The sequence below is a fragment of the Hyperolius riggenbachi genome, chromosome 4, assembly GCF_040937935.1.
Source record: "Hyperolius riggenbachi isolate aHypRig1 chromosome 4, aHypRig1.pri, whole genome shotgun sequence".
In the NCBI taxonomy this organism is placed as follows: domain Eukaryota; kingdom Metazoa; phylum Chordata; class Amphibia; order Anura; family Hyperoliidae; genus Hyperolius; species Hyperolius riggenbachi.
This window is the reverse complement of record NC_090649.1, coordinates 473,480,426-473,504,845: the sequence shown is the minus strand read 5'-3', so window position 1 is coordinate 473,504,845 and position 24,420 is coordinate 473,480,426. Positions and strand designations below refer to the sequence as shown.

The 24,420-nt window shown below is 44.9% G+C and overlaps 1 protein-coding gene across 1 annotated transcript in view; it reads right to left on the bottom strand.

Moving 5' to 3' along the window:
• Positions 1 to 24,420, bottom strand: part of IARS2 (isoleucyl-tRNA synthetase 2, mitochondrial) — a 104,453-nt gene that overhangs the window by 13,571 nt on the left and 66,462 nt on the right. The window contains exons 13-17 of the mRNA XM_068232918.1: positions 18,890 to 18,992; positions 17,127 to 17,223; positions 6,350 to 6,458; positions 3,382 to 3,484; positions 1,324 to 1,449 (exon numbers count right to left, since the gene is read on the bottom strand). Of these exons, the coding sequence (XP_068089019.1) occupies positions 1,324 to 1,449; positions 3,382 to 3,484; positions 6,350 to 6,458; positions 17,127 to 17,223; positions 18,890 to 18,992 (538 nt within the window). The remainder of the gene's footprint in view (positions 1 to 1,323; positions 1,450 to 3,381; positions 3,485 to 6,349; positions 6,459 to 17,126; positions 17,224 to 18,889; positions 18,993 to 24,420) is intronic.

The following is a 24,420-nucleotide window of genomic DNA, read 5'->3' as shown; positions in this document are numbered from 1 at the left end:
CATCCTGATTCAAAACTTCTTTCTGATGCTAAGCAAATGCATTTAAAGATTAAACCCCCCCTTCAGCCTCTAATGTCCTAAAGGACACTGCCATTAAGCTTATGCTTTGCTGGTACTTTACCCCAATGAAACTGCATAGGATATTCCCTTCAGTTTCTCCCTTATGCTTCCGTAACTGTAATAACAACGGTTCCCTTTCCCATATCTTTTGGGACTGTAGGATTGCTCAAGAGTTTTGGGACCAATGGAACGAGCTGGCCTCTAAGATATTCTCCTTGAATATTAAGATCACCAAAAAGCAAGCTTTATTATTTGTTCCAAACCCAGTAATCTCTAAAAAATTTCAGAAATTATATAGATATTTAGTCTTATCGGCTCTTTGGGCCATAGCTCTGAAATGGAAAACTGCCACTCTTTCCATTGCCCTGATCTCTGATAGGATGAATAACATCAAACTAACTGATAGATTATTTTATGCCTCAATTGACAACCTTGATAGATTTAACTCTATCTGGGATCCATGGTTTACTTATTGTGAGAATTTAAATCCGAGCACCTAGGATTCCTTCTTGAATGTTTTTTCCCTATTTCTCCCCCCCTTATCTTGTTAGGAATGCCGATTGTATAACTTGTTATGATGGTTTATACCTGATTTGTCAATTAACCATGTCATTCGCTAAACTTGAATAAAGCCTTTTTTTGTAAAAAAAAAAAAAAGATTAACCCCCCCCCCCTGAGAATCCCCAATGAGAAGATGGAGTGGTCCAAAACCTGTCTGAACTGTCAGAAATGTACTGTAAGGGCTGGTTCTCACTGCAAGAGCTTTTTAAGCGCTAGTGATTTAAAAAGCTCTTGCTAATGCAATGCTATGGGGGATTTTTATAAAATCGCATCGCTCAAGTGTGAACATACACGTAGCATAACAGTAGCAAGAGCTTTTAAAATCACAAGCGCTTTGAAAAGGCTCTTGGAGTTTGAATTAGCCCTAAGTGGCTGTAACACAATAATTCTTTTTTTTTTTTGCAATAATGGTCCTTTAAATGAAATAAAGTCAAGGGAAAAAAATCGGCTGCAGGGGACCAGTAGATGCCACAGGTAAGTTACAATAGATTTATTACCTTGGCTTAAGGTTTCCTTTAAGATGCTATCAACCCAACTAATTAGGGTAAGAAGGTTAGCATTAGCTGCCAGAAAAGGATTTATGTTGAGGAAGGGGAATGGGGGCAGGGTGTAAATTGCTGTTCAGAAATGGGGGGGAATGAATGAAATCCACATGTGACTCTACATGAGTTATTATGAAATAGAAGCCTTGTCCCGCCTCACCTTATTGATATCTTCTCGTGCTGAATTCAGTACAGTCGGGCCAATCATGACTTCAGTGAAGACGTTGGACTCGGCCACCCACCAGCGCAACACGTCGGCTCCATAGGCCGGCTCCTTCACCTTGTCCTGAGGAGAGAACCAGCATTATCAGCAAACAGTCATTAAGCACCAAGGACTGAACTTCATCCAAATCAGTAGCTGATAACCCCTTTCCCATGTGAAATCTGTACCTTTTTTCAAATACATCAGGGATGTCTGTATGGCTGATATTGTGGTGAAACCCCTCCCACAGTGTGATGTCATGACCATGGTGCATGTGGTGAGACCGCACATGGCCTTGTGTGGGAAGCGCATGTGGGCCCAAGTGGAGAGGGTACCTGGCCGGGCCTCAGGAGAAAGCATTCATGAGCCTCGCATGGAGTAGTGCAAGCGGGCCTCAAGAGGAGGAGCGAGCCAGGGCCTCAAGGGGAGTGTATGTGGGCCTTGGGGTGTGGAGGGGGGGGGGAGTTTGTCGTCCCTTGGGGTGGGGAATGAGGGGGGGGGGGGGGGGCGTATGTTGGCCTCAGGTGGTGGTGGGGGAGAATTTAGTATGTGGGCCTTGGGGGGGGGGGGGGGGGGGGAGTGTACATGGGGCTCGTCAACTTAAAGTGGAATATTTCAAAAGTATTTACAGACAATGTATATTCAATTACGAAGTACTCCTAACAATTGTGTATACATCAAGGGGTATTTGAGATTATATCAATCATAACAATGGGTTGATAGTATTCACTGCTCTTCATAGGGGTATATGCTATACAAGTATTGAGAAACACTTCTCATTCTTCTTGACATTCCGTCACTACGGCCACTGATAGGATTGTCATTGAGCTATAGAAAGAGCTGTGAAATAGGTTAATGTTAAAGATTAAATGGGATGTAAAAACTACTACCTGACTGCAGGTCTGCTTTTACACTTACAAAACAACCTTTTTGCTGATGAGCTACAAGGACTTGTGAGTTTGACTTGATAAAGATCCAGAGGGAAATATTTGTGGTCCAAAAAACGATTTCAGCAAATTAAAACAAAAATCATCATGCATAGTTTGGTTGAAAAAAAGACATCCGTCCATCAAGTTCAATCAGAAAAATAAAAACCCCCACCATCCTGAACCCACACCTATCCCAGTTGATCCAGGGGGAGGCAAAAAAAATGTACTTAAATAGGAACTCCAGTGAAAATAATGTAATAAAGTGCTTCATTTTTACAATAATTATGTATAAATGATTTAGTCAGTGTTTGCCCATTGTAAAATATTTTAAATCCCTGATTTACATTCTGACATTTATCACATGGTGACATTTTTACTGTTGGCAGGTGATGTAGCTGCTGCATGCTTTTTTAGCAGTTGGAAACAGCTGTAAACAGCTATTTCCCACAATGCAACAAGGTTCACAGACAGGAAACTGCCAGGAGTACCACGGTCCTCACAGTTTCTTGTGGGAAGGGTTTCACCACAATATCAGCCATACAGCGCCCCCTGATGATCCATTTGTGAAAAGGAATAGATTTCTCATGTAAAAGGGGGTATCGGCTACTGATTGGGATGAAGTTCAGTTCTTGTGTGTAACCTTCTGTTTTAAGAAGGCAAAACCACACTAAGCATTGCTTGTTAGTAGGACTGCTTTTCGGTCTCATTTAGTCCCCTATACTTTCCTAGTGGTTTTGGGTCACCCCAAGCTGCTCGGTTACTCTCCCATAACTACTTGCTGAGGTTAGACGTTCCAGATTTTAACCACTCACTGTGAAGGACCCCTTTCTACTGTAAATCGATGGCAAAATCTTTTCTCCTCCATACGCAGATCATGTCCCCTTGTCCGTTGTACATTGTTAGGGACAAAAAGCTAAGCTTTTGTATTGCCATCTGATGTATTATACATGTTAATCAGGTCTCCTCTTATTCGCCTTCTTTCCAATTCACACCTGCCTACAATCTTCTGCAACTATAAAGATTGATTTCACAACCGATTCTAATCAACAGATACCTGTGACTGGCCAGGTTTGGGTCGCGATCTCACCTGTCCTCCATTTATAATGACGTCTGGGTCCACCACATTGCCCACGGACTTGGACATTTTCTCTCCAGTTTCAGACAGAGTGAAGCCGTGAACGATGACGTTTCTGCAAAACACAGGCAGAGGTGGATTATGGTGGCGCTGTGCGGCGGGCCAGCGGGGAATGGGGCCCTCAAGGACCACCGGAATACTTAAAATACTGTAACTTTTCAGTGCTTCCATGACAACTTGCCTATTACTGCACTTCCAATTTAACCTCCTCCTCCCCCTGCACCCCTCGCCGTTTAGCCACTCTTCCTGTTGTGATTCCCTTGTCTCTTGCCCATTTATCACCAGCCTGATGACCGAGTGTCACATGACCACCACACCAGTGGAGAAGGGCAGAAGAAAAGTGCAGTGGCTGCAAAGCAGAGGGCTGGAAGTGGGGACATCCAATTGTCTATGCTTGGGCAGTCTAGGCCAAGGATGTCCCAACTCTAGTCCTCAAGGGCCATATCCATGCCAGTGTTTAGGATGGACTGAGAAAGAGAGGAAGGTGTTGTACCTGATGGAGCACATCTTTCCCTGATTCAGTCACATTAACTTGAGCTGTGCCAAAAATGTGTGAGAACCAAGTTGCACAGCTTTGCTCTAGAGCAGCCTTTCTCAACCTTTTTACCTTGGAGGAACCCTGAAAATACCTTTTGGATCTCAAGGAACCTCTGGCATGGTCTTTAAAAGCGAATGTGGCTGTTTATGCCACTACCCATTATTACAGTGCCCTTTATTACAAATTCTAATGCTTTTTATTAATGTGCTCATTATTATTCTGACCTCCAATTTAGTGCTTCTTTTTACAATACTCCCTATTATAATGTGCTATTGGGCAGGGCCCCCCTACTATAAAGGGGGGCCCTGCCCAGTATTAGTATAGTGTTTCTGATAAAGGGAAGCCCTACTCAGTATTTGTCTAGCTCTACATCACCCTGAAAATACTTCCACTAAACTCTGCACTAGATATTTTCCAGCTAATGAAGCCCATGTTTTGTCCACAGATGTGTTTCCCTGTCAACCAGGTTACACAGGGCTGCCATAATTGAGCTGTTCTTGTCTAGTACTATAAACCAAGCAGCAATAAAAGCAATTACAGCACCCCAATGTACACAGGCCTTGACCCGTGTTTCTGCAGAGCTGTTATTGTATGTCAGCCAAAGAGCAAAGTTCTGACTGTATAAATATAGATTATTAATGATGTCATGCGTTTGCACAGGAAGAGATAGTAGTTTAGAGCAAAGGGAATGAAAGAAAAACTAAACTTCAAAAACACACGAGTGGAAAAAACACTGACTGGCCAGTAATGAAAACTAGTTCACAAGAAAAAAGATCTTTATTAATTCAATGATCGGTCTTTATTGTCCCTGATTTTTCCCTCAGACCATGGATTGTCCTGAGGTTAGTAAGCTACTGGCCAGTGGTCACTAGGTATCTGTAATGTGGTCCTGTAGTCACTAGGTAACAAACAAAAATGGAGACGGCACACAAATGGCTCAGCAATCATACTATATTTGGAGTACACAGCGGTACACACGACATGTTTCGAGCGTTGCCCTTCCTGTAGTCACTAGGTCTCTATAACATGGCCAACTGGTCACTCAGTCTGTGTAATGTGGCCCTGTGGTCACTCAATCTCTGCAATGTGGCCCTGTGGTCACTCAATCTCTGTAATGTGGCCCTGTGGTCACTCAATCTCTGAAATGTGGCCTTGTGGTCACTCAGTCTCTGTAATGTGGCCTTGTGGTCACTCAGTCTCTGTAATGTGGCCCTGTAGTCACTTAGTCTCTGTAATGTGGCCCTGTGGTCACTCAATCTCTGTAATGTGGCCTTGTGGTCACTCGATCTCTGTAATGTGGCCCTGTGGTCACTCAATCTCTGTAATGTGGCCCTGTGGTCACTCGATCTCGGTAATGTGGCCCTGTGATTACTCGATCTCTGTAATGTGGCCCTGTGGTCACTCGATCTCTGTAATGTGGCCCTGTGGTCACTCGATCTCTGTAATGTGGCCCTGTGGTCACTCAATCTCTGTAATGTGGCCCTGTGGTCACTCGATCTCTGTAATGTGGCCCTGTGGTCACTCGATCTCTGTAATGTGGCCCTAGGGTCACTCGATCTCTGTAATGTGGCCCTAGGGTCACTCGATCTCTGTAATGTGGCCCTGTGGTCACTCGATCTCTGTAATGTAGCCATGTGGTCACTCGATCTCTGTAATGTGGCCACTCGATCTCTGTAATGTGGCCACTCGATCTCTGTAATGTGGCCACTCGATCTCTGTAATGTGGCCACTCGATCTCTGTAATGTGGCCACTCGATCTCTGTAATGTGGCCACTCGATCTCTGTAATGTGGCCACTCGATCTCTGTAATGTGGCCACTCGATCTCTGTAATGTGGCCATGTGGTCGCTCGATCTCTGTAATGTGGCCATGTGGTCACTCGATCTCTGTAATGTGGCCCTGTGGTCACTCGATCTCTGTAATGTGGCCCTGTGGTCACTCGATCTCTGTAATGTGGCCCTGTGGTCACTCGATCTCTGTAATGTGGCACAATGGTCATTAAATATCTGTAATGCCAGCCCGTGGTCTTTCAATCTATGTAATGTGGTCACTCAGTCTCTGTAACATGGGGTGTGGTCACTCATTCTCTGTATCATGGCCCTGATTGAGCCTATTGTGGCTTTCAGTCTCTTGTAAGGAGGTAAGACTGGGAAGGGATTACTAAGCAGGCAGCAGTAGGTCACTGAGTAGGAAGTGAGAAAGAATTGGTGTGGCAATTTTTTTCTAAAACGTTTTCCAAAGCATGATTCCTTTACAATGATGTCCTAATTATAGGCGTATGAACGTCTTTGCCAGAAGTTGGCTGTAAAGTGCCATTGGGAACAGTATCGAGTGGAGACAATGGAAACAAGTGACTGATCACTGTGGAAAGAATGGTACCTACTTATAAGGTGCTTTATTCCTGGTTGCCACGCTGGTGAGGAGGGAGGACTGGAACCATCCGCCAAGCTGGTCCTTGCCTTCAATGTACACATCAGCTCTCTGCTCAGCATCTGCAAAACAAAATCACGCCAGTCTTATCAATGGCGGCAGCGACACACAGGGCTGCGGAGCTGGAGTTGGTGTCAGAGTCAGCTATTTTTTTGGTGCCTGGAGTCGGGGAAAAATGCACTGATTCAGACTGCTAATAAATCTATTTAAAAGAGAAAAAAAATAAAATGTTCTATTTCTCACATAATAGTAGCAATAGGGTATTGTACTGTGTTAGCCATCAGTAAAAGCAAGAAGTTTTAAATCAGGATGATACCATTTATTGGCTAACTAAAAAGAATAAGCGAGCTTTCGGCCTTGCGGCCTTCATCGGGCTTAAATCCTGCAAAGCTTATTCTTATTCTTTTTAGTTACATACAGTAATAGCTGTGTTCAGTCCACAAGAATAAACCAATCAAAAATAGTTACTTGTGCTGCTGCAATAAAGCAGTCACCATATTTTTAAAGTCAAATATACATATCTGATTGTGACTGTATATGTGATGTGATCACAGGAATCTTTTATACATAATAAATAGAATCTCTGCTGTAAGAATAAAAGCTGATGTGTAGTCGTGTCATTAGTAGGGATGGTCAATGAGATGCAAATAATTCTGTGTTGATGCAGGTTTATGCAATTTTGTATGCAAATATATGCACTCCCTTTGCTCATGAAATTAATTAATTTTATATGGTGTTAAATGTGGGGTTGGTGACTACGAATTAAGTTACACAGTAGTACTATACTCTACATATGCACTCCCTGCAGAGCTGCAGGGAATCCACTGAGAATGTAGTGCACACTGATTGCAGAGGTGTTGTATATCACCTGTAAACCTGGTTCAGATTGTACATGAAGAATGTGTAATAGAGGAAGAATCTCTTCATTCTCCTGCAGAGTACCTGCACATCACTCTTACATGTATCCACAGTTATACATGTTCAAATTGTGCATGAAGAATGTGTAATGGAGGAAGAATCTCCTCATTCTCCTGCAGAGTACCTGCACATCACTCTTACATGTATCCACAGTTATACATGTTCAGATTGTGCATGAAGAATGTGTAATGGAGGAAGAATCTCCTCATTCCCCTGCAGAGTACCTGCACATCATTCTTACATGTACCCACACTTACATTGCCTACGGCCAGATGGATGTTCTTTGTTCCAGTTCTGTACCCTTTACAAGTACTCTTACCAAGGACTAGTTTTGATTTCTATTAAACCGCTACTCTACAGCAATAAACTAAGTTTAGTTCAAATGCATCTCTGGTGTACATAAAAAACACAGAGGTAGACTAATGCTTAAAAGTTAGAATGCCTCAACGCATTGTCTGTTTAATAAGATTCACTGTAACCCCGTATCCGCTGGGTTCCGGTGCATGGATCTGCCCCCTTGCAGATAATGGCCCTAGCCTTTTCTCTATCAGATATAGATAGGCAGGCTTTTTCTGCAAGGTGGGAGGGGTACATGCTGGAACTAGGCTGATATGGGGTTTTGGTGGATCTTATACAGACAACATGCTGGGGCACTCACGTTGGCAATGACGGGCTGGGATGGCTGACAGGGTAGAGTGTCAGCTTCCTGGCCAAGAACTGTTGGTTCCCAAAAGCAGATGCCATCTTCTTATAGCTTTACAATTCCTAAGGGCTGGTTTCCATATAGCGCGCTTATGGAAACGCGATCACAGGGACAGGAGATATGCATAGACTGCACTGTCTGTCATTTCCATTCATGCACAGGGATTCAGCGCTGCATTTCGAGGCCCTTCAGCCCGCGATCCCATTCAGTATAATGAATGGGATCACAAGCCTCGCCCCGGCCGGGAGTGACGCGCAGAGCCACGGGGATGGAACGCGAGCAGTGTGGCTGCGCACATGTGCAATGGTCGCCGATCTGGCAGGCTCGGCAGCTGCTATGGAGTGGACCCCAGGAGCCGGGCTTGGAGTGGAGCTCCAGTGAGGGACACATAGGCTTCCAGGGGCTGGTGGCATCCCCAGGTAAGTAAATCTGATTTTTTATTAATTTTTTTTTATAAATTTCAGATGTAATCTATAAGTTTGACTGTATTTGCTGCATTCTTGTTTCAGGTGTGGACGCTACAGACCAGAAAGATCATCAGGACTGCCTGGCAACAGGTATGTTTATAATAAGGAAATAAATATGGCAGCCTCCATAAGTCTCTCACCTCGCGTTCCTTTAACTGGCTCTGGTACAACCACCTGCATCCCTTTCACATATTCAAAGATCAAACAGCAACGGATAGTGCAGAGCGAGATCAGACAAGCGAGTCGGTGAGGTTGGCCGTAATCTAAACCTCGTGTTTACTTAAAATCTGTGGGTCAGCATGAAAATGCGAGCAGATATGGATGTTGTAAAGCACCAATTGCCCTGTTAAAAATTAAGCAAACAGCATTACAGTGTTTACTTACACAATGATCTGCTGCTAGACTCTGCCCAGTCACAGGCAAGTGAGGCCTTTTATAACCCCACCGGGTTAATATCTAATAATTTACAGTTACCAACAACATTAAGCATAGGCCACGAGGGCAACACATAAGCCATGGCTGGGTTATTTATGTGGTATAAAAGATTAACCCCTTTAGGACCACGGTGATTAAAATCTACGCCTTATTTTGGTGGTTACCTGGCTGGCAGGGCGTAGATTTCAATCACCATCCGCCGTTTCCGTCGCTCCCCGCCGATCAAACCCGACGTGTCTTACCGCACCTCACTGGCTCTGCCTGTCTCTATGACGGCAGAGTCATGTGAGCCGGACAGGAGCCGATTTCATTGGCTCCTGGCCATGTCCATCAATGTAAGCCACTCCCATTGGCTTACATTGATAGACACGGTCAGGAGCCAATGAAAGCGGCTCCTGACCGGCTCACATGACTCTGCCGTCATAGAAACGTCAGAGTCTACGTCAGGAGGATCCCGGCGTGCGGCGGGTATGCACGGCGATTCTTCGGGATTCTGTTGGTATTGTACCAGCGGTCTCTGGTCCTTAAGGGGGCAGAGACCGCTGGTACTTAAGTGGTTAAGCTAAAATAATTATAACTATCTAGAAAACACAAGTAAGCTGAAACCACGTCATCCTAATTTACACCCAACTTATAGGCAGCACGGTGGCGTAGTGGTTAGTGGCTTGTAACGCTGGGTCCCCATTTCGTATCCCAGCCAGGGCACTATCTGCACTGAGTTTGTAAGTAGTAATAATACTACATTTATTTGTATAGCACTTTTCTCCTGTCGGACTCAAAGCGCTTGCGAGGCAGCCACTAGAGCGCCCTCATTAGGCAGTAGCAGTGTTAGGGGGTATTGCCCAAGGTCTCCTTACTGAATAGGTGCTGGCTTCCTTAACAGGAAGATCCAAGATTTGAACCCCGCGAGAACATATTTTGTATTTATATAGTCCTGACATCTACGGAGCACTTTACAGAGTACATAGTCATGTCCCTGAATGTCCTCAGAGGAGCTCACAATCTAATCCCTACCATAGTCATAGTGTAATGCCCTACCATATTATTATTATGTATTTATATAGCACTGACCACTTCTGCAGCACGTTACAGAGTACATAGTCATGTCACTGACTGTCCCTCAGAGGAGCTCACATTCTAATCCTGCCATAGTCATAGTGTAATGTCCTTCCATATTATTATTATGTATCACTGACTGTCCTCAGAGGAGCTCACAATCCAATCTTATCATAGTGTAGTTTATCGATAGTAGTCTAGGGCCACCAATTTAGGGGGAAGCCAATTAACTTTAACTGTATGTTTTATACAGTTAACTAGTGCCCTTGCTAGGATTTGAACCAGGGACCCAGCACTACAAGGCGAGAGTGCTATCCACTAAGCTGCCATGCTGCCCAATATAGTAGGACATTAGACTTTAACTGTCAGGGATTAGATTGTGAGCTCCTCTGAGGACAGTTAGCCTCACGATTATGTACTCTGTAAAGTGCTGTAGAGGATGTCAGTGCTATGCATGACAGTGCACAGACTATGCAGTCTATGCACTGTCTCCTGTCCCTGCGATCACGTTTTTTTATAAGCGCGCTATATGGAAACGAGCCCTCAGGAATTTTAAAGCTATAAGAAGATGGCATCTGCATTTGGGAACCAAAAGCTCCTGGCCAAGGAGCCGACACTCTACCCTGTCAGCCATCCCGGCCTGTCATTGCCAACGTGAGTGCCCCAGCATGTTGTCTGTATAAGATCCACCGAAGCCCCATATCAGCCTAGTTCCAGCATGTAAGCCCTCCCACCTTGCAGAAAAAGCCCTCTGCCTTTTCTATATCGGATAGAGAAAAGGCTAGGGCCATTTTCTGCAAGGGGGCAGATCCATGCACCGGAACCCAGCGGATACGGGGTTCCAGTGAATCTTATTAAACAAGCAATGCGTTGAGGCATTTAACTTTTAAGCATTAGCCTACCTCTGTGTTTATTTTTTATGTACACCAGAGATGCATTTGAACTTAGTATATTGCTGTAGAGTAGCTGTTTAATATAAATCAAAACTAGTCCTTGGTAAGAGTACTTGTAGAGGGTACAGAACTGGAACAAAGAACATCCATCAGGCCATAGGCAATATAACTGTGGGTACATGTAAGAGTGATGTGCAGGTACTCTGCAGGGGAATGAGGAGATTCTTCCTCTATTACACATTCTTCATGTACAATCTGAACATGGATCACGTCCTAGGCAATATAACTGTGGGTACATGTAAGAGTGATGTGCAGGTACTCTGCAGGAGAATGAGGCGATTCTTCCTCTATTACACATTCTTCATGTACAATCTGAACATGGATCAGGTCCTAGGCAATATAACTGTGGGTACATGTAAGAGTGATGTGCAGGTACTCTGCAGGGGAATGAGGCGATTCTTCCTCTATTACACATTCTTCATGTACAATCTGAACATGGATCAGGTCCTAGGCAATATAACTGTGGGTACATGTAAGAGTGATGTGCAGGTACTCTGCAGGGGAATGAGGGGATTCTTCCTCTATTACACATTCTTCATGCACAATCTGAACCAGGTTTATAGGTGATCGACAACTCTGCAATCAGTGTGCACTACATTTTCAGTGGATTTCCTGCAGCTCTGCAGGGAGTGCATATATAGAGTATGTATATACAAGTTATTTAAGATGACTATTATCTGAGAAATACTGTAGAACATTTTATCAAAATTTCAATTTTAATTACAGTTTACTTTTGTTAGGAGTTTTTTTCTAGACTCCTGGTACTAATAGAAAATACACTGACGAGATAAACAATTGCATTTGTTAAACATTTACAAAGTAGATTCAATGTTTTGTTGTCTCTGCTCAATGGCAACCTATTAACTGTCCCTAAGGCTCCTTTTCCACTTGCAAGCGCAATCGCAAATGCGTCTGCAAAAACCTCTTTTTCCACTCGACTGCGACGTTCATCGTCGGGAGCAAAGCGCAATCATGGCAATAATTGTGCAGCACTACACATGTGCTCAGGGAAAAATCGAAACGCGCTAATGGAAAAAGTGCACTAGCGATCAGCAAAACGCAGTCGATCCGCTTGTTCAAGCGGAACGCGGCTAGTGGAAAAGGACCTTTAGTGAAAATATATGAACTATTTAAAGACCTTTTTACATCTCTCTCTGCTCTCAGAAGTTGTATTCGGCCAGGAAAACTTTTATGGCTGTAATTTGCTTATCAGTGATGTGTAACAATGTGTGGTGTTTGGTGCACACTCAGAGTATTCAGATTGTTGGTGATCCGCAGTATCACCAATAATGCTGATATATCCGATTATGTGGTGATCTGCGGAATCGCCAATAATGCGGATATTTATTTGTAACTCTGGATACCGGGTATAACGACAGTGGAAACCCCACCACACTGATATCTTTAAGAGGACTGGCTACCTCTAAAAGAGAAACGCAGTGTGTGCGATTCTGCGACTAGATGACGTAACGCTAGAATCGCGTTCCCCAGCAGCAATGATATACTGGGGAACCACTGAGACCTCCGCAAGGAGGGATTCAGCAGAAAAAACCCTTTAGTGGGAGAACCACTAAAGGGGGCAAAGTCAGACGGAAACGGTTCGGTAACAAACTGGCTGCGAGGTACCGAATCGTGAAACAGAGAGCAGAGTCAGAAATCTAGCCAAGGTCAGTAACGGAAATCAGATAGGCGGAGGTACAAGGTCAGAAAGCCGAACTCGTAGTGAAATAGACAAGCAGAGGTTCAGCAACGGGAGATCAGAAAATGGCACAGATAACAATAGTGCTTGCGAATATATTGGCAAAACCAATATATGTCGCAGATCAGGAAAATAACAAATCTGACTGTTGTGGGCTAGTTACGGCAAGCCGCACTTGGCCCGCGATGGTACTGACTGTCAGATCACTATCTGGCTGACTATTAGATCAACTGACTGGCTGACTATAACAGAGATCAGGTTACATACAAATATACAATAATCAGGAAAACAACAAAGACTGACTGATGAGAGACAGGAGCCTTGCTCCCGCTAGGACTGTCTCTCTCGGATCTAGCTAAGGTCTGAGGGCTATCACAAAGTAACGCTTACTGCAGACAACTTGCAACTAACAGAATGCCTGCTTTTATACTGTGCTGGGCTCAAACAGCCCGCCCAGCCAATCAGCCAATCACAACACAGCTCAAGGACCTTGCAGCACAGCTCAAGGACCTTACTGAGGTCAGCTGACCAGCTGGTCAGCTGACTCTCCTAAGAGTATAAAAGGCTTTATTGCACACGCGCGCAGCCCCTACGGGGTCCAGACTTGAGGATAGCGTTGGTGTGGGACAGGCCCTGAGGCCTGTGAGGGAAGAACCGGACCACAGCCTCGACGTAAAGTACGCCGAGAGGCCTGTGACCGAACGGTGGATCGCACCGCCGATACGGACATTTCTCCGCGTTCCGCATGCGACCATGTGGTGGATGGTGCCGCTGATGCGGACGCGGACAAACCTCCGCGTTCCGCTTGCTGAATGCGGTCAGGCCGCCGTCTTATGACATGATGTTTATTATATTCCCAACAAGGTACCAACAAGACAGAAGCTGTCACTTGCATGCCTAAAAATTTCAGGCAGCAAAATAAAACATGTAAAACAGCCTGGTTATTAGTATGTTTTGGACTGTACATATATACAGTATGTTTATCTCATCATGACACACGTCGCCTCGGGAATACTTTCAATATTCTGGTTTCAGCATCAGAAACCCTTCCTTTATCTATATATTGCTGTATATTGGTTGGTAGCCCCGCCCTCCCACTGAGGCTTACCATAGGCTGTTTATTACGCAGAATTCTCTCCCCCCCCCCCCTTTTTGAGCATTCTGGGAGACCAGAGAGCTTTTCTACTCGCTTTAGAACTCTCAGTAAATAAACATTCCGCAGAGATCACCTGCCAGTTCTAAAGATGGTGCTGCCAGTGATACATTTCAGAAAGTAAATCAGGGAGAGGAAAGACTTTACAATGGGCAAACATTCAAGAAGTAATTTATAAATGAAAATTGTAAGAAATAAGCTATTTTATTCCTTATGTTAGTTTCACTACAGTTACTCTTTAAAGGAAACCAGAGACGAACTTAATTAAAAGATTTTTTTTTTTTTTAAACTTCAAATTTTTATTAATTTTGAAAAGAAGAAGCATGTAAAATGTTACGCACAGACGTTAGATCTTAAGTACTTGCAGATACACTTAAGAAGATGTAATCATTGTCATAAGTACCGTGTTTCCCCTAAAGTAAGACATCCCCTGAGAATAAGACCTAGCAGGAATTCCTAGCATGCTTGAAATATAAGACATCCCCCCAATGTAAGCCCTAGCAGCAGCTCACATGACACCAGCAAGTCACACTCAATACAAAGCTTGGATACAGGAGAACAGCAGTGTATTGAGACTACTACAGTCCTGTATATGTGTAAGGCAATTTGTGTTTTTGTTGGAGCCAGCCCTCCTGATCTGTCAGCAGCTTGTGTTTTAGCATGGCATGCAATATATACATTTTGTATAGGAAAACTACCAGTGTTTTCCCCAATAATAAGACATCCTCTGAAAATAAGCCCTAGCACATCTTTTGGAGCAAAAATTAATAGAAGACGTCAACAATGAGTATGAGAAGTATTTATAAACAATAACAATCTGTTTCTTAGTTCAAAACTGTAAATTTATATATAGCTGACTGGGATTTAGAAGCCATGTGTAGTTATAGGAGAATTTTTAATTAGACTACATGTTTATGCCCTCGTAATCTGTGCTCCATGTGTAAGTTAAGTTTGTATATGTGCATAATTGAGTCTATTGTAGGTGGAATAGGATCTTTCCAGTTCATGCAAATGGCTTGTCTTGTTGCACAGAGAATGTGTGTCAGTTTTAAGTGAAATTCCTTGGGGACATTAGTGAGGCCTATATGTAGTATTGCTAGTGGAGGGTTTAAGGGCCCTGATTAAAAGCTTTATACATACGTTGGGCTTCCTCCAGCCCCATGCGCAAGGATCGCTCCGGCGCCGCTGTCCTCAGCCTTCTCCAGCTCCGGTACCGGGTCCCGTAACTTCGGCCAGGCGCAGCCAGCCTGAGCAGGCGCTTTGTTTGTCTCTCTCCAGGGGAGAATAGTACAGCACAGCACTATTTTCCGCCGGAGAGATGGAGGGTGCGCACTGCGCACGCTCAGACTGGCTGAAGTTACAGGACCCGGGACCGGAGCTGGAGAAGGCTGAGGACGGCGGCGTGCGAGCGATCCTTGCGCATGGGGCTGGAGGGAGCCCCAGGTATGTATAAATCTTTTAATTAAGTTAGTCTCTGGTACACTTTAAATCACCCCACCACTGGCGTCCTGTTCAAGACAAACACTTCTATTCTACTTACTATTTTTACTACTTCTCTCAAGCTGCCCTTTGAGTCACTCCAATAAAAACCTGTTTACAAGCTTATACTTTACAGCTCCGGGTTACTGCCGGAGCATCAGCTACAAATGAATGATGGGAAGAATTCTGCACAGCTCTGGGGAAGGGATGCTGAGGTGTTCAGATCACAGCCAGACCGCAGATGTCACTTTCACTGGACAATTTACTACACACTATTTACAAAAGAACAATTTTCACTCTCTCGCCTCTCTGCTCTCATACATTCATATGCAGGTACCAGCATACTGTGTGAAGGAAGGTGGAAATTCCTTAGGGACTGATCAGAAGAAAACTTCCCCACAACTTGTTCCATGAATGCCCTCTGCTATTTTCTCTTCATACTGCTCCAATGCTCACCCCTTCCCAGACAAATCCAGCCACTAGGTAGCTGCTTGAAATGAAGTGGACACTAATCTCCTTTGTGTTGAAGAAACTTTGGAAACATAGGTACCCTTTCCCACCTACTATGATATTGTCCAGATATCTTGCCCCTTTGGAAACAAATATTCTCGGTTCTATCAAAATTAGAAGGATATCAAGTCCCCCTTGATCCTGCCTTAGCAGTCGTACATCTAAACCAGATAATTTCCACCAGGGATGTAGGCCCACTATATCACATCTCCTCTTTGCCACAAGACTACTCATCTTAAAGAGGAACTTCAGCCTAAACAAACATGTCATTAAGTTACATGAGTTAGATTATATTACCTATCTATTTTAATTAACATCTTACCTACCTTGTTTTAAAAGAACAGACAAATGTTTCATGAGGGCAGCCATCTTTTTGGTTGAAAGGAGGTGACAGGGAGCATGAGACACAGTTCCAACTGTCCTGTGTGCTGATCACCCCTCTCAGTTGCTAGGCAACATGAACAACAACATAGGAGACCCCATGATGCTTTGCACAGCATCAGGGAAAAAAAAGCCTGGGCAGGTTTCTTTGATGGGGCAGAGCTTAAAGGAGAACTGTAGTGAGAGGGATATGGAAGCTGCCATATTTATTTCCTTTTAAGCAATACCAGTTGCCTGGCAGCCCTGATGGTCTATTTGCCTAAAGAAGTGTCTGAATCACACCAGAAACCAGCATGCAGCTAATCTTGTCATATCTGTCTAAATTTGTCAGAAACACCTGATCTGCTGCATGCTTGTTCAGGGCCTATGGCTGAAAGTATTAGAGGCAGAGGATTAGCTGAATAGCCAGGCAACTGGTATTGCTTAAAAGGAAATAAATATGGCAGCCTCCATATACCTCTCACTACAGTTCTCCTTTAAAGGACTTACGAGGCCAAGTCCATAAAAAAAAAATGAAAAAAGTTAGCTACCTTGCTCAGCTTGTTAGGCACGGAGGACGCCGTCCGCGCCCTCTGTGCCGTTCCGCCTGGTCCCCGCCGCTGCACAGCCCCCCGAACGGTCCCCGACCGCGCGGCCCGAGTCGGGCTCCCCAGCCTGTACCAAGATGGCCGGCGGAGCTGGCCGCGGCTGCGCAGTCCGCATAGCCGCGAGTGCGGCTGCGCAGCTCTAAGGCCAACCCCCCGATCCACGCAACTGTGTGTTTCTGACCCTGTCCCCAAGGGCCACTAATGATTTGATAAGAGATTGTTTTTGGGGCCCATTAGTTTATAATTCACTGTACACAATATGTTCCTGTGAACTGAGGGGGGCAATACTTTTGGATTCAGGACTGGAAAAGCCCAGAATAGTGAAGCCTCTGCTATGAATGGGTTTGCTGCTCTGGCTGCTGGGACAGGTTTTTTAGGGGCTTTCATACCTTCCAGAACATGAGCCCAGGACGTCCCGCTGTCAAACCAGATGTCCAGAACATCTCGGCCCGGTTCATACTCCTGTGCATCAGATTTGCTGCCTGCCTGCCAAGAGATGGGAAACGGAGAACAGGCATTTAAAGAGGCCCTATAGTGACATATAGCAGAATACATTCATTCACGACACCCATTTCTATGGTAATTTTCCTGGTTTCAGCATCAGAAACACTTCCGACATGTATAGATTACTGTATATGAATATGTAATCTGCCCTCTCATTGATGTTTAGCCTATGCTGATTAGCAATCCCACCCCACACACACACACACACAATTCTCCATGATATATTTTGGACTGGCTTCAGAACGCTCAGTAAACAAGCATTCCACAGAGCTTATCTGGTAAGACTACAGATGTCGCCACTTGCGATAAATTTGAAAACATTAATCAGGATGAGGAAAGACTTTGATCACCCGTTTCCACTTGTGCGCTGGGAATCGCCGCGGAAAAAATTTGCATGCAGATGCAATTTTGCATGTGGTTGTATGCGAATTTTCGCATACGATTTTGCATGGATGACGATGTATGCAAATTTAACCATGGCAGTGCCTGTGTACTTTTCCATTGTTTATATGCGAAATCGTATGCGAATTTGCATGAAAATTCGCATAACAAAACCGCATGTGAATTTCCTATTAAGTACATTGTATGCGATTCGCATAGCGGTATGTGAATTCTGATGGCTCTGCCGTGCACATTTTTTCTGCACAGAAAAACGTTCAGAAATCCTGACAAGTGGAAACAGTCCCATCCACTTGTATTGCCCATGCGAATTCGCGATACTGGAAATGGGCCCTTAGGGTGCCGCTGCGCCGGCGAGGTCCTCCGGCATCCTCTTTTTCCCTCTCCTGGTCCCGCTGACGGCTCTGGTAGCTGGTAAGTTCGGGTGAAGTCGCGCATCATCATGCTGGTCGCCGTAGGCCTCCTGTGCATGTACGTTTCTCTACAGACTGAAGGAGGCTTATGGCGACCAGCTTGATGACGCGACCGGGAGGACCTCGCGGGCTAAGGGTTGCTGGAGGAAGCCCCAGGTGAGTCCAAATTTTGTTTTTATTTACCGCTCAGGGTCCCTTTAAAAAAAAAAAAAATCCAACGCCGCTAGCGACACGCACCCCGGCCCGCCAACAATTAAGCAAAATTTTACGTCGGGACCGATTCAACTGGTTCGACCGATGTAGGATGGTTATCGGTCAACATTTGCGTTAACTATTTCACAGCAGAATCGAATACAGTAATCGAATCTGCTGTGTATTGGCGGGAATTCAACCCAGTGTATGGGTTACATAAGTTAAAGGACAACTGTAGTCACAGGTATATGGAGGCTGCCATATTTATTTCCTTTTAAGCAATACCAGTTGCCTGGCAGCCCTGCTGGTCTATTTAGCTGCAGTTGTGTCTGAATCACACCAGAAACAAGCATAAAGCTAATCTGGTCAGATCTGACAAAAATGTCAGAAACACCTGATCTGCTGCATGCTTGTTCAGGGTATATGGCTAAAAGAATTAAAGGCAGATGATCAGCAGGATAGCCAGGTAACTGGTATTTCTCAAAAGAAAATATGGCAGCCTTCATATAATTCTCACTACAGTTGTCCTTTAAATACATGTAAAAATAAGATCCTTAGATAGGTGTCTTTCTCCCTGCAGGTGAATTCTTGTTTATTACCCAGAATTTGGAAGGCAGCCATTGTGTTATAGGTAAGAAGGGTACCTGTGTAAGAACAGACTTGGGCAGTAACTCCTCTACAGGGTGCGTCCACCACACGTCAGTGCCATGCTGCTCCACCAGCTTCATGATGTGCCCGATACTGTGTCTACAGGGGAGAATAAAAAAGCATTAAAACCACTTCACATCCAGACCTGGTTTCCCACTTACGGACCAGAGCAGTTTTGACATTTTAGCTATGTCTCTACTTAACAAGCAATAGCTTTATCCATACTTATGACACCAAAATGAAATATATTTCTTTTTTTCCAAGACAAACTAGACTTTCATTGTATGGCATTTTTTTCCCTAGAACAATTTTGCTTCCTATGCATTTTAATGTGAAAAAAAGGGCAAAAATAGTAAACATTATTTCTTTACCAATTCCAGTTTAAAACTAAAAAGAGTTACTGTAGATAAAAAACAACTTTGTTTGGCTATTTTTCCCATTTATCACAAAACTTAGATTATGTGTCTGTCACAACTTATGGTGAGGATATTTGATACTGAAATAATGCTGCAGTGTGTATTTTTCACTATGAACTGAGAAAATAAAAGTATTTTTAATGGTAAAAATCAATCTGATTTTTATTAAAAAAAATAAAAAAAATCTTATTGGCTCAGATAACCTGTATTCCCTTTCACCAATTAGTGCTGCAGCAGACCGTACCAGAGGTGTGCACATGAGCAATGTCCAACCAGGTACAGCTCCGCTTCAGCTACGAGACGTATATCTACGTCCTCATGGCTTAGATGAAGTCACAGAGGAGGTAGATACACTGTAGTTAACCACCCTGGCATTCTGATTAAATCGCCAGGGTGGCTGCGGGAGGGTTTTTTTTAAATAAAAAAAAAACCTATTCCATGCAGCCAACTGAAAGTTGGCTGCATGAAAGCCCACTAGAGGGCGCTCCGGAGGCGTTCTTCCGATCGCCTCCGGCGGCCAGAAGTAACACGGAAGGCCGCAATAAGCGGCCTTCCGTGTTTCGCTTACCTCGTCGCCATGGCGACGAGCGGAGTGACGTCATGGACGTCAGCCGACGTCCTGACGTCAGCCGCCTCCGATCCAGCCCTTAGCGCTGGCCGGAACTGTTTGTTCCGGCTACGCTGGGCTCAGGCGGCTGGGGGGACCCTCTTTCGCCGATGCACGCGGCGCATCGCCGCGCTGCAGCGGCGATCAGGCAGCACACGCGGCTGGCAAAGTGCCGGCTGCGTGTGCTGCTTTTTATTTCATTAAAATCGGCCCAGCAGGGCCTGAGCGGCAGCCTCTGGCGGTGTTGGACGAGCTGAGCTCGTCCAGACCGCTCAGCAGGTTAAAGAGTAACCGTAACCCAGGATTCAACTTCATCCCAATCAGTATAACTCTTTTATACTTTGTTTCTTCTTAGGTTTACTTTAAAGTGACCATACACTGATCGATTTTGGTGTTCAATTGATCAATAGATTTGATTATTTTATGAAATCGATTGTAAATCGGTTCAAACGGGGCAGGTTTGATCAGTGCAAACCAATTCAGCTCTGTCAGATAATGAAAAGACAGGCAATTTAAAAGGATGGAAAATTTCCACATTTAAAGGGGAACTGAAGTAAGAGGTATAAGGAGGCTGCCACATTTATTTCCTTTTAATCAATACCAGTTGCCTGGCAGCCCTGCTGGTCTATTTCTATGCAGTAGTATCTGAATAACACCAGAAACAAGCATGCAGCTAGTCTTGTCAGATCTGACTTTAAAGCCTGAAACACCTGATCTGCTGCATGCTTGTTCAGGGGCTATGACTAATAGTATTAGAGGCAGAGGATCAGCAGGGCTGCCAGGCAACTGGTATTGCTTAAAAGGAAATAAACATGGCAGCCTCCATATACCTTTCTCTTCAGTTCCCCTTTAATGCTGGGCACACACCATTCAATTTCCTGTCCAATCAATGGGTGATCTGACAGGAAGTTGTATCGTGTGTACATGTCCAAATTGCTCATGATCGACAACGGGATCCATTTTCCTAAGATAACTTTGCAAAATCAATCCTGTTATCAAGCGGGAGCAGATTGGACATGTCAGAAACAATAGTCCAATTGCAGGCAATAGGACGGGAAATTGCATCAAGTGTATTTAGCATAAAGGATACCTGAAATTAGAGGGATGTGGAGTCTGTCGTATTTTTTCCTTTTAAATAATGCACATTGCCTGGCTGCCCTACTGATCCTCTGTCGCTAATACTTAAAAAGCTATGTATCCACGAGCAAACCAGCAGAAGATGGAACGGGGAACCACCGGCTACCCGCGATCCGACAAACGACTTTTCCCCTATCCATCTTCTGCCGTGGGTAATCAGGATGGCATGCGGCGGGCACGATACAATCACGGTAATTTGCGCGGGAGTAATAGAACTTAAACGATGTTACAAAATTTTGTGCGATACCGCAGGAAACGGTCGTCCGTCATGAAATGTCGCTGGAAAAATCGCAGCATGGTTCCAATGATTCCCGAAGGTATATCAGTATAGAAATAAGATGCAATGAGGTCACATGAGAGTGTGAGGCAGTCACTGAAATATAAAAGGACAAACTTCACCTTTGGCAGCCCAGGGAACACAGGCAGATCACTGCAGATAGCGCAGAGCAAACACCAATATAATACGCTCAGGCAAATGATTGTCTGTCTCCACACCGATTACTGCTAAATAGGTGAGGGGTCAGCGGCAGCCAGTCCCAGGGCAAGAGGGGGCCATGCCACATAATGGGGCGGTTATCACGCAAGACACAGAGGGGCCCCCACAGAGCTGGCCCAGAGGGTGACACCCCACAGAATGGGAGGGGGGGGGGGGGTTATCATGCAAGACACAGAGGGGCCCCACAGAGCCACAGAGCTGGATATGAGGGTGACACCCCACAGAAAAGGGGGGGAAGGGGGAATCATCATGCAGGACACAGAAGGAAGGGATTAGGAAACTTTTTTGCATACATTTCTGTGTCATTTATTAAGCTACGTAAACGTACCTGATAAAACTCAGGTGAGGTGACCATTCGGGGCTGTCTCCTCAAGAACCCATTGTGGCTGGATAGTGTGCTGGTTAAAGTGAACCAGAGACGAAGCACTCTCATGTATTTTACCATATATATCAGTGGAAACATTAGAGAAAACACCTACCTTGCTTTCTGTTTCATCCTTCACTGCTCAGCCTGCTTCTTATCAGCCCTGATAAAATCCCTGACTGAGCATTCAGTCTGGCTTTGCTCAAGATTCCTTATAGACGAGTCCGTCTTCTCTGATGTCTTTTCAAGCCCAAGCCTGCCTTCCTTCTGGCTCTGCTGTAATGATTCCTGAGCAAAGCCAGACTGAACGTTCAGTCGGGGATTTTATCAGGGCTGATAACAAGCAGGCTGAGCAGTGAAGGATGAAGCAGAGAGCAGGGTAGGCATTTTCTCTAATGTTCCCACTGATATATATGGTAAAATACATGAGGGTGCATCTCTGGTTCACTTTAAGGGCTCTGCCTCTGACACAGGAGACCTGGGTTCACATCTCGACTCTTCCTGTTCAGTAAGCCAGCCCCTATTCAGTGAGGAGACCTTGGGCTAGACTCCCTAACACCGCTACTGGCTATAGAGCTGCAGCGCTGGCGATTTAAGTCCGCCAGGAGAAAAGTGCAATAAAAAATGTTCTGTGTCTTGTCTACCTAAGCTTGTTTAAAGATCGGACACGTCAAAGCTTTGACTGACAGACCCCCCCCCCCCCCCCCCCCCCGAACTGATCCTGATGGGAGATGTAAACAGTGCATATGTGCTTACCGGAAGTAAGACAAATATGGAGGCTGCCATATTTATTTCCTTTTAAACCATACGTTACCTGGCAGTGCTGCTGATCTCTTTGGCAGTAGAAGTGTCTGCATGACACGCCTAAAACAAGCATGCAGCTAATCCAGTCCGAAACACCTGATCTGCTGCATGCTTGTTCAGGGTCTATAGCTAAAAGTATTAAAGGCAGAAGATCAGCAGGATAGCCAAGCAAACTGCATTCTTAAAAGGAAATAAATATGACAGCCTCCACATACCTCTCAGTTCAGGTGTACTTAAAGTGAACCTTAACCGAAGTAATGAAAAAGTGTTTCACTTACCTGGGGCTTCTACCAGCCCCCTGCAACCGCCCCGTGCCCATCCTTAACAATCCTTCATACCCCTGCCGCGGCTTAATTCAGTTGTCGGCGTGCCACCGTGCCTGCGCTGCCATGGCCTTGTGCATCCTCATTCGTGTTCACGACAGCAAGAGCATCCTGTGCAGGCACAGTACGAGGTTTTCTCTTACTGCACCTGTGCGGGGTACTCTCGCCGACGTGAACGCATACAACGGTGTGCAAAGGATCGTTAACCTACCTGGCGGTATGATTCCTTCTGATTTTAGGGTCTAAATGCGGTTAAAATTTTTATGTGCTTTTAGACCCTAAAAGCAAGAAAAAAAATCATACTATGAGAGAGTCTGCAGCAGCCCCAGTTCTAACTCACCTCCCTGGCACTCCAGCGCTGCAGTTTTCCCTCTGTCCTCCGAGTGGCGCTGTAACCCTATAGTGAGATTGCCGGCTGTCGTCATGACGACAGACGGCAAACTCACCAGGGGGAAGCAGAGCCTCGGAGGAGAGGAAGAAGAATGGCAGCCGACATCGGGATCCTCCGGGAGGTGAGTTGAAACGCCGGCTGCGCGCAATGCTCTGTATACAACTTCCGGCGGCTACCACGAGTGCAGGTCGGGGTTATTGCTTTGCCCCTGACTGTAGCTCGGGGTTCCCGCCAAGGAGGTTGAGGACCGGCGTGCGCACAGGACAGTTGCAGGGGGCTGGTAGAAGCCCCAGGTAAGTGAAACTTCTTTTTCATTACTTTGGTGAAGGTTCACTGTAAAGCCTTGTATACACACTAGATGGAAGGCAGCATAAAGCTAAGTACATACTTTACATTTCTGGTTCTGACACAGAAAAAGTACACAGACACCGGATCCAACTACTTTGTTCTGCAGCCCCTATCATATTGTAATATGCTCCAAGTAAAGTTAGCCACATAGATGTGCTGTGATCACATATGCTTAGGGTGCACTTACATCTAGCGATTTGGCTGTACGAATGACCATTTGATTCGATCCTTTTATCGAATTGAGAGAGAATAGAGTGTTCCAGTAGTCGAAGAAAGGTGACTGATATGTCAGATTGACCAACTCAGTCGATCGAGCAGGATGTAAGATATCGGACGATCGCACAGGAATCAGTTACTGTTCACCTGACATTCAAGCGACGGAATCGATTTTTGCAATCAGAGCATGGAGACACAACATCGGTCAGATCAATTTATGAAGGATTTCACTTGTAGTGTGTGGGCCACTAGTCGATTGACTTTCTATCAACCATACTGATGTCGATCGCTTAATAAAGTCATTAGCTTTGTAGATTGAATCAGAATTGCTATATGTATGGCTAACTTCTGTCTGCTCACACCCGTTTCAACTGCAAGCGCCCCATAATACTTAAATACATTCAGTAGGTAGACGCTCGAACATT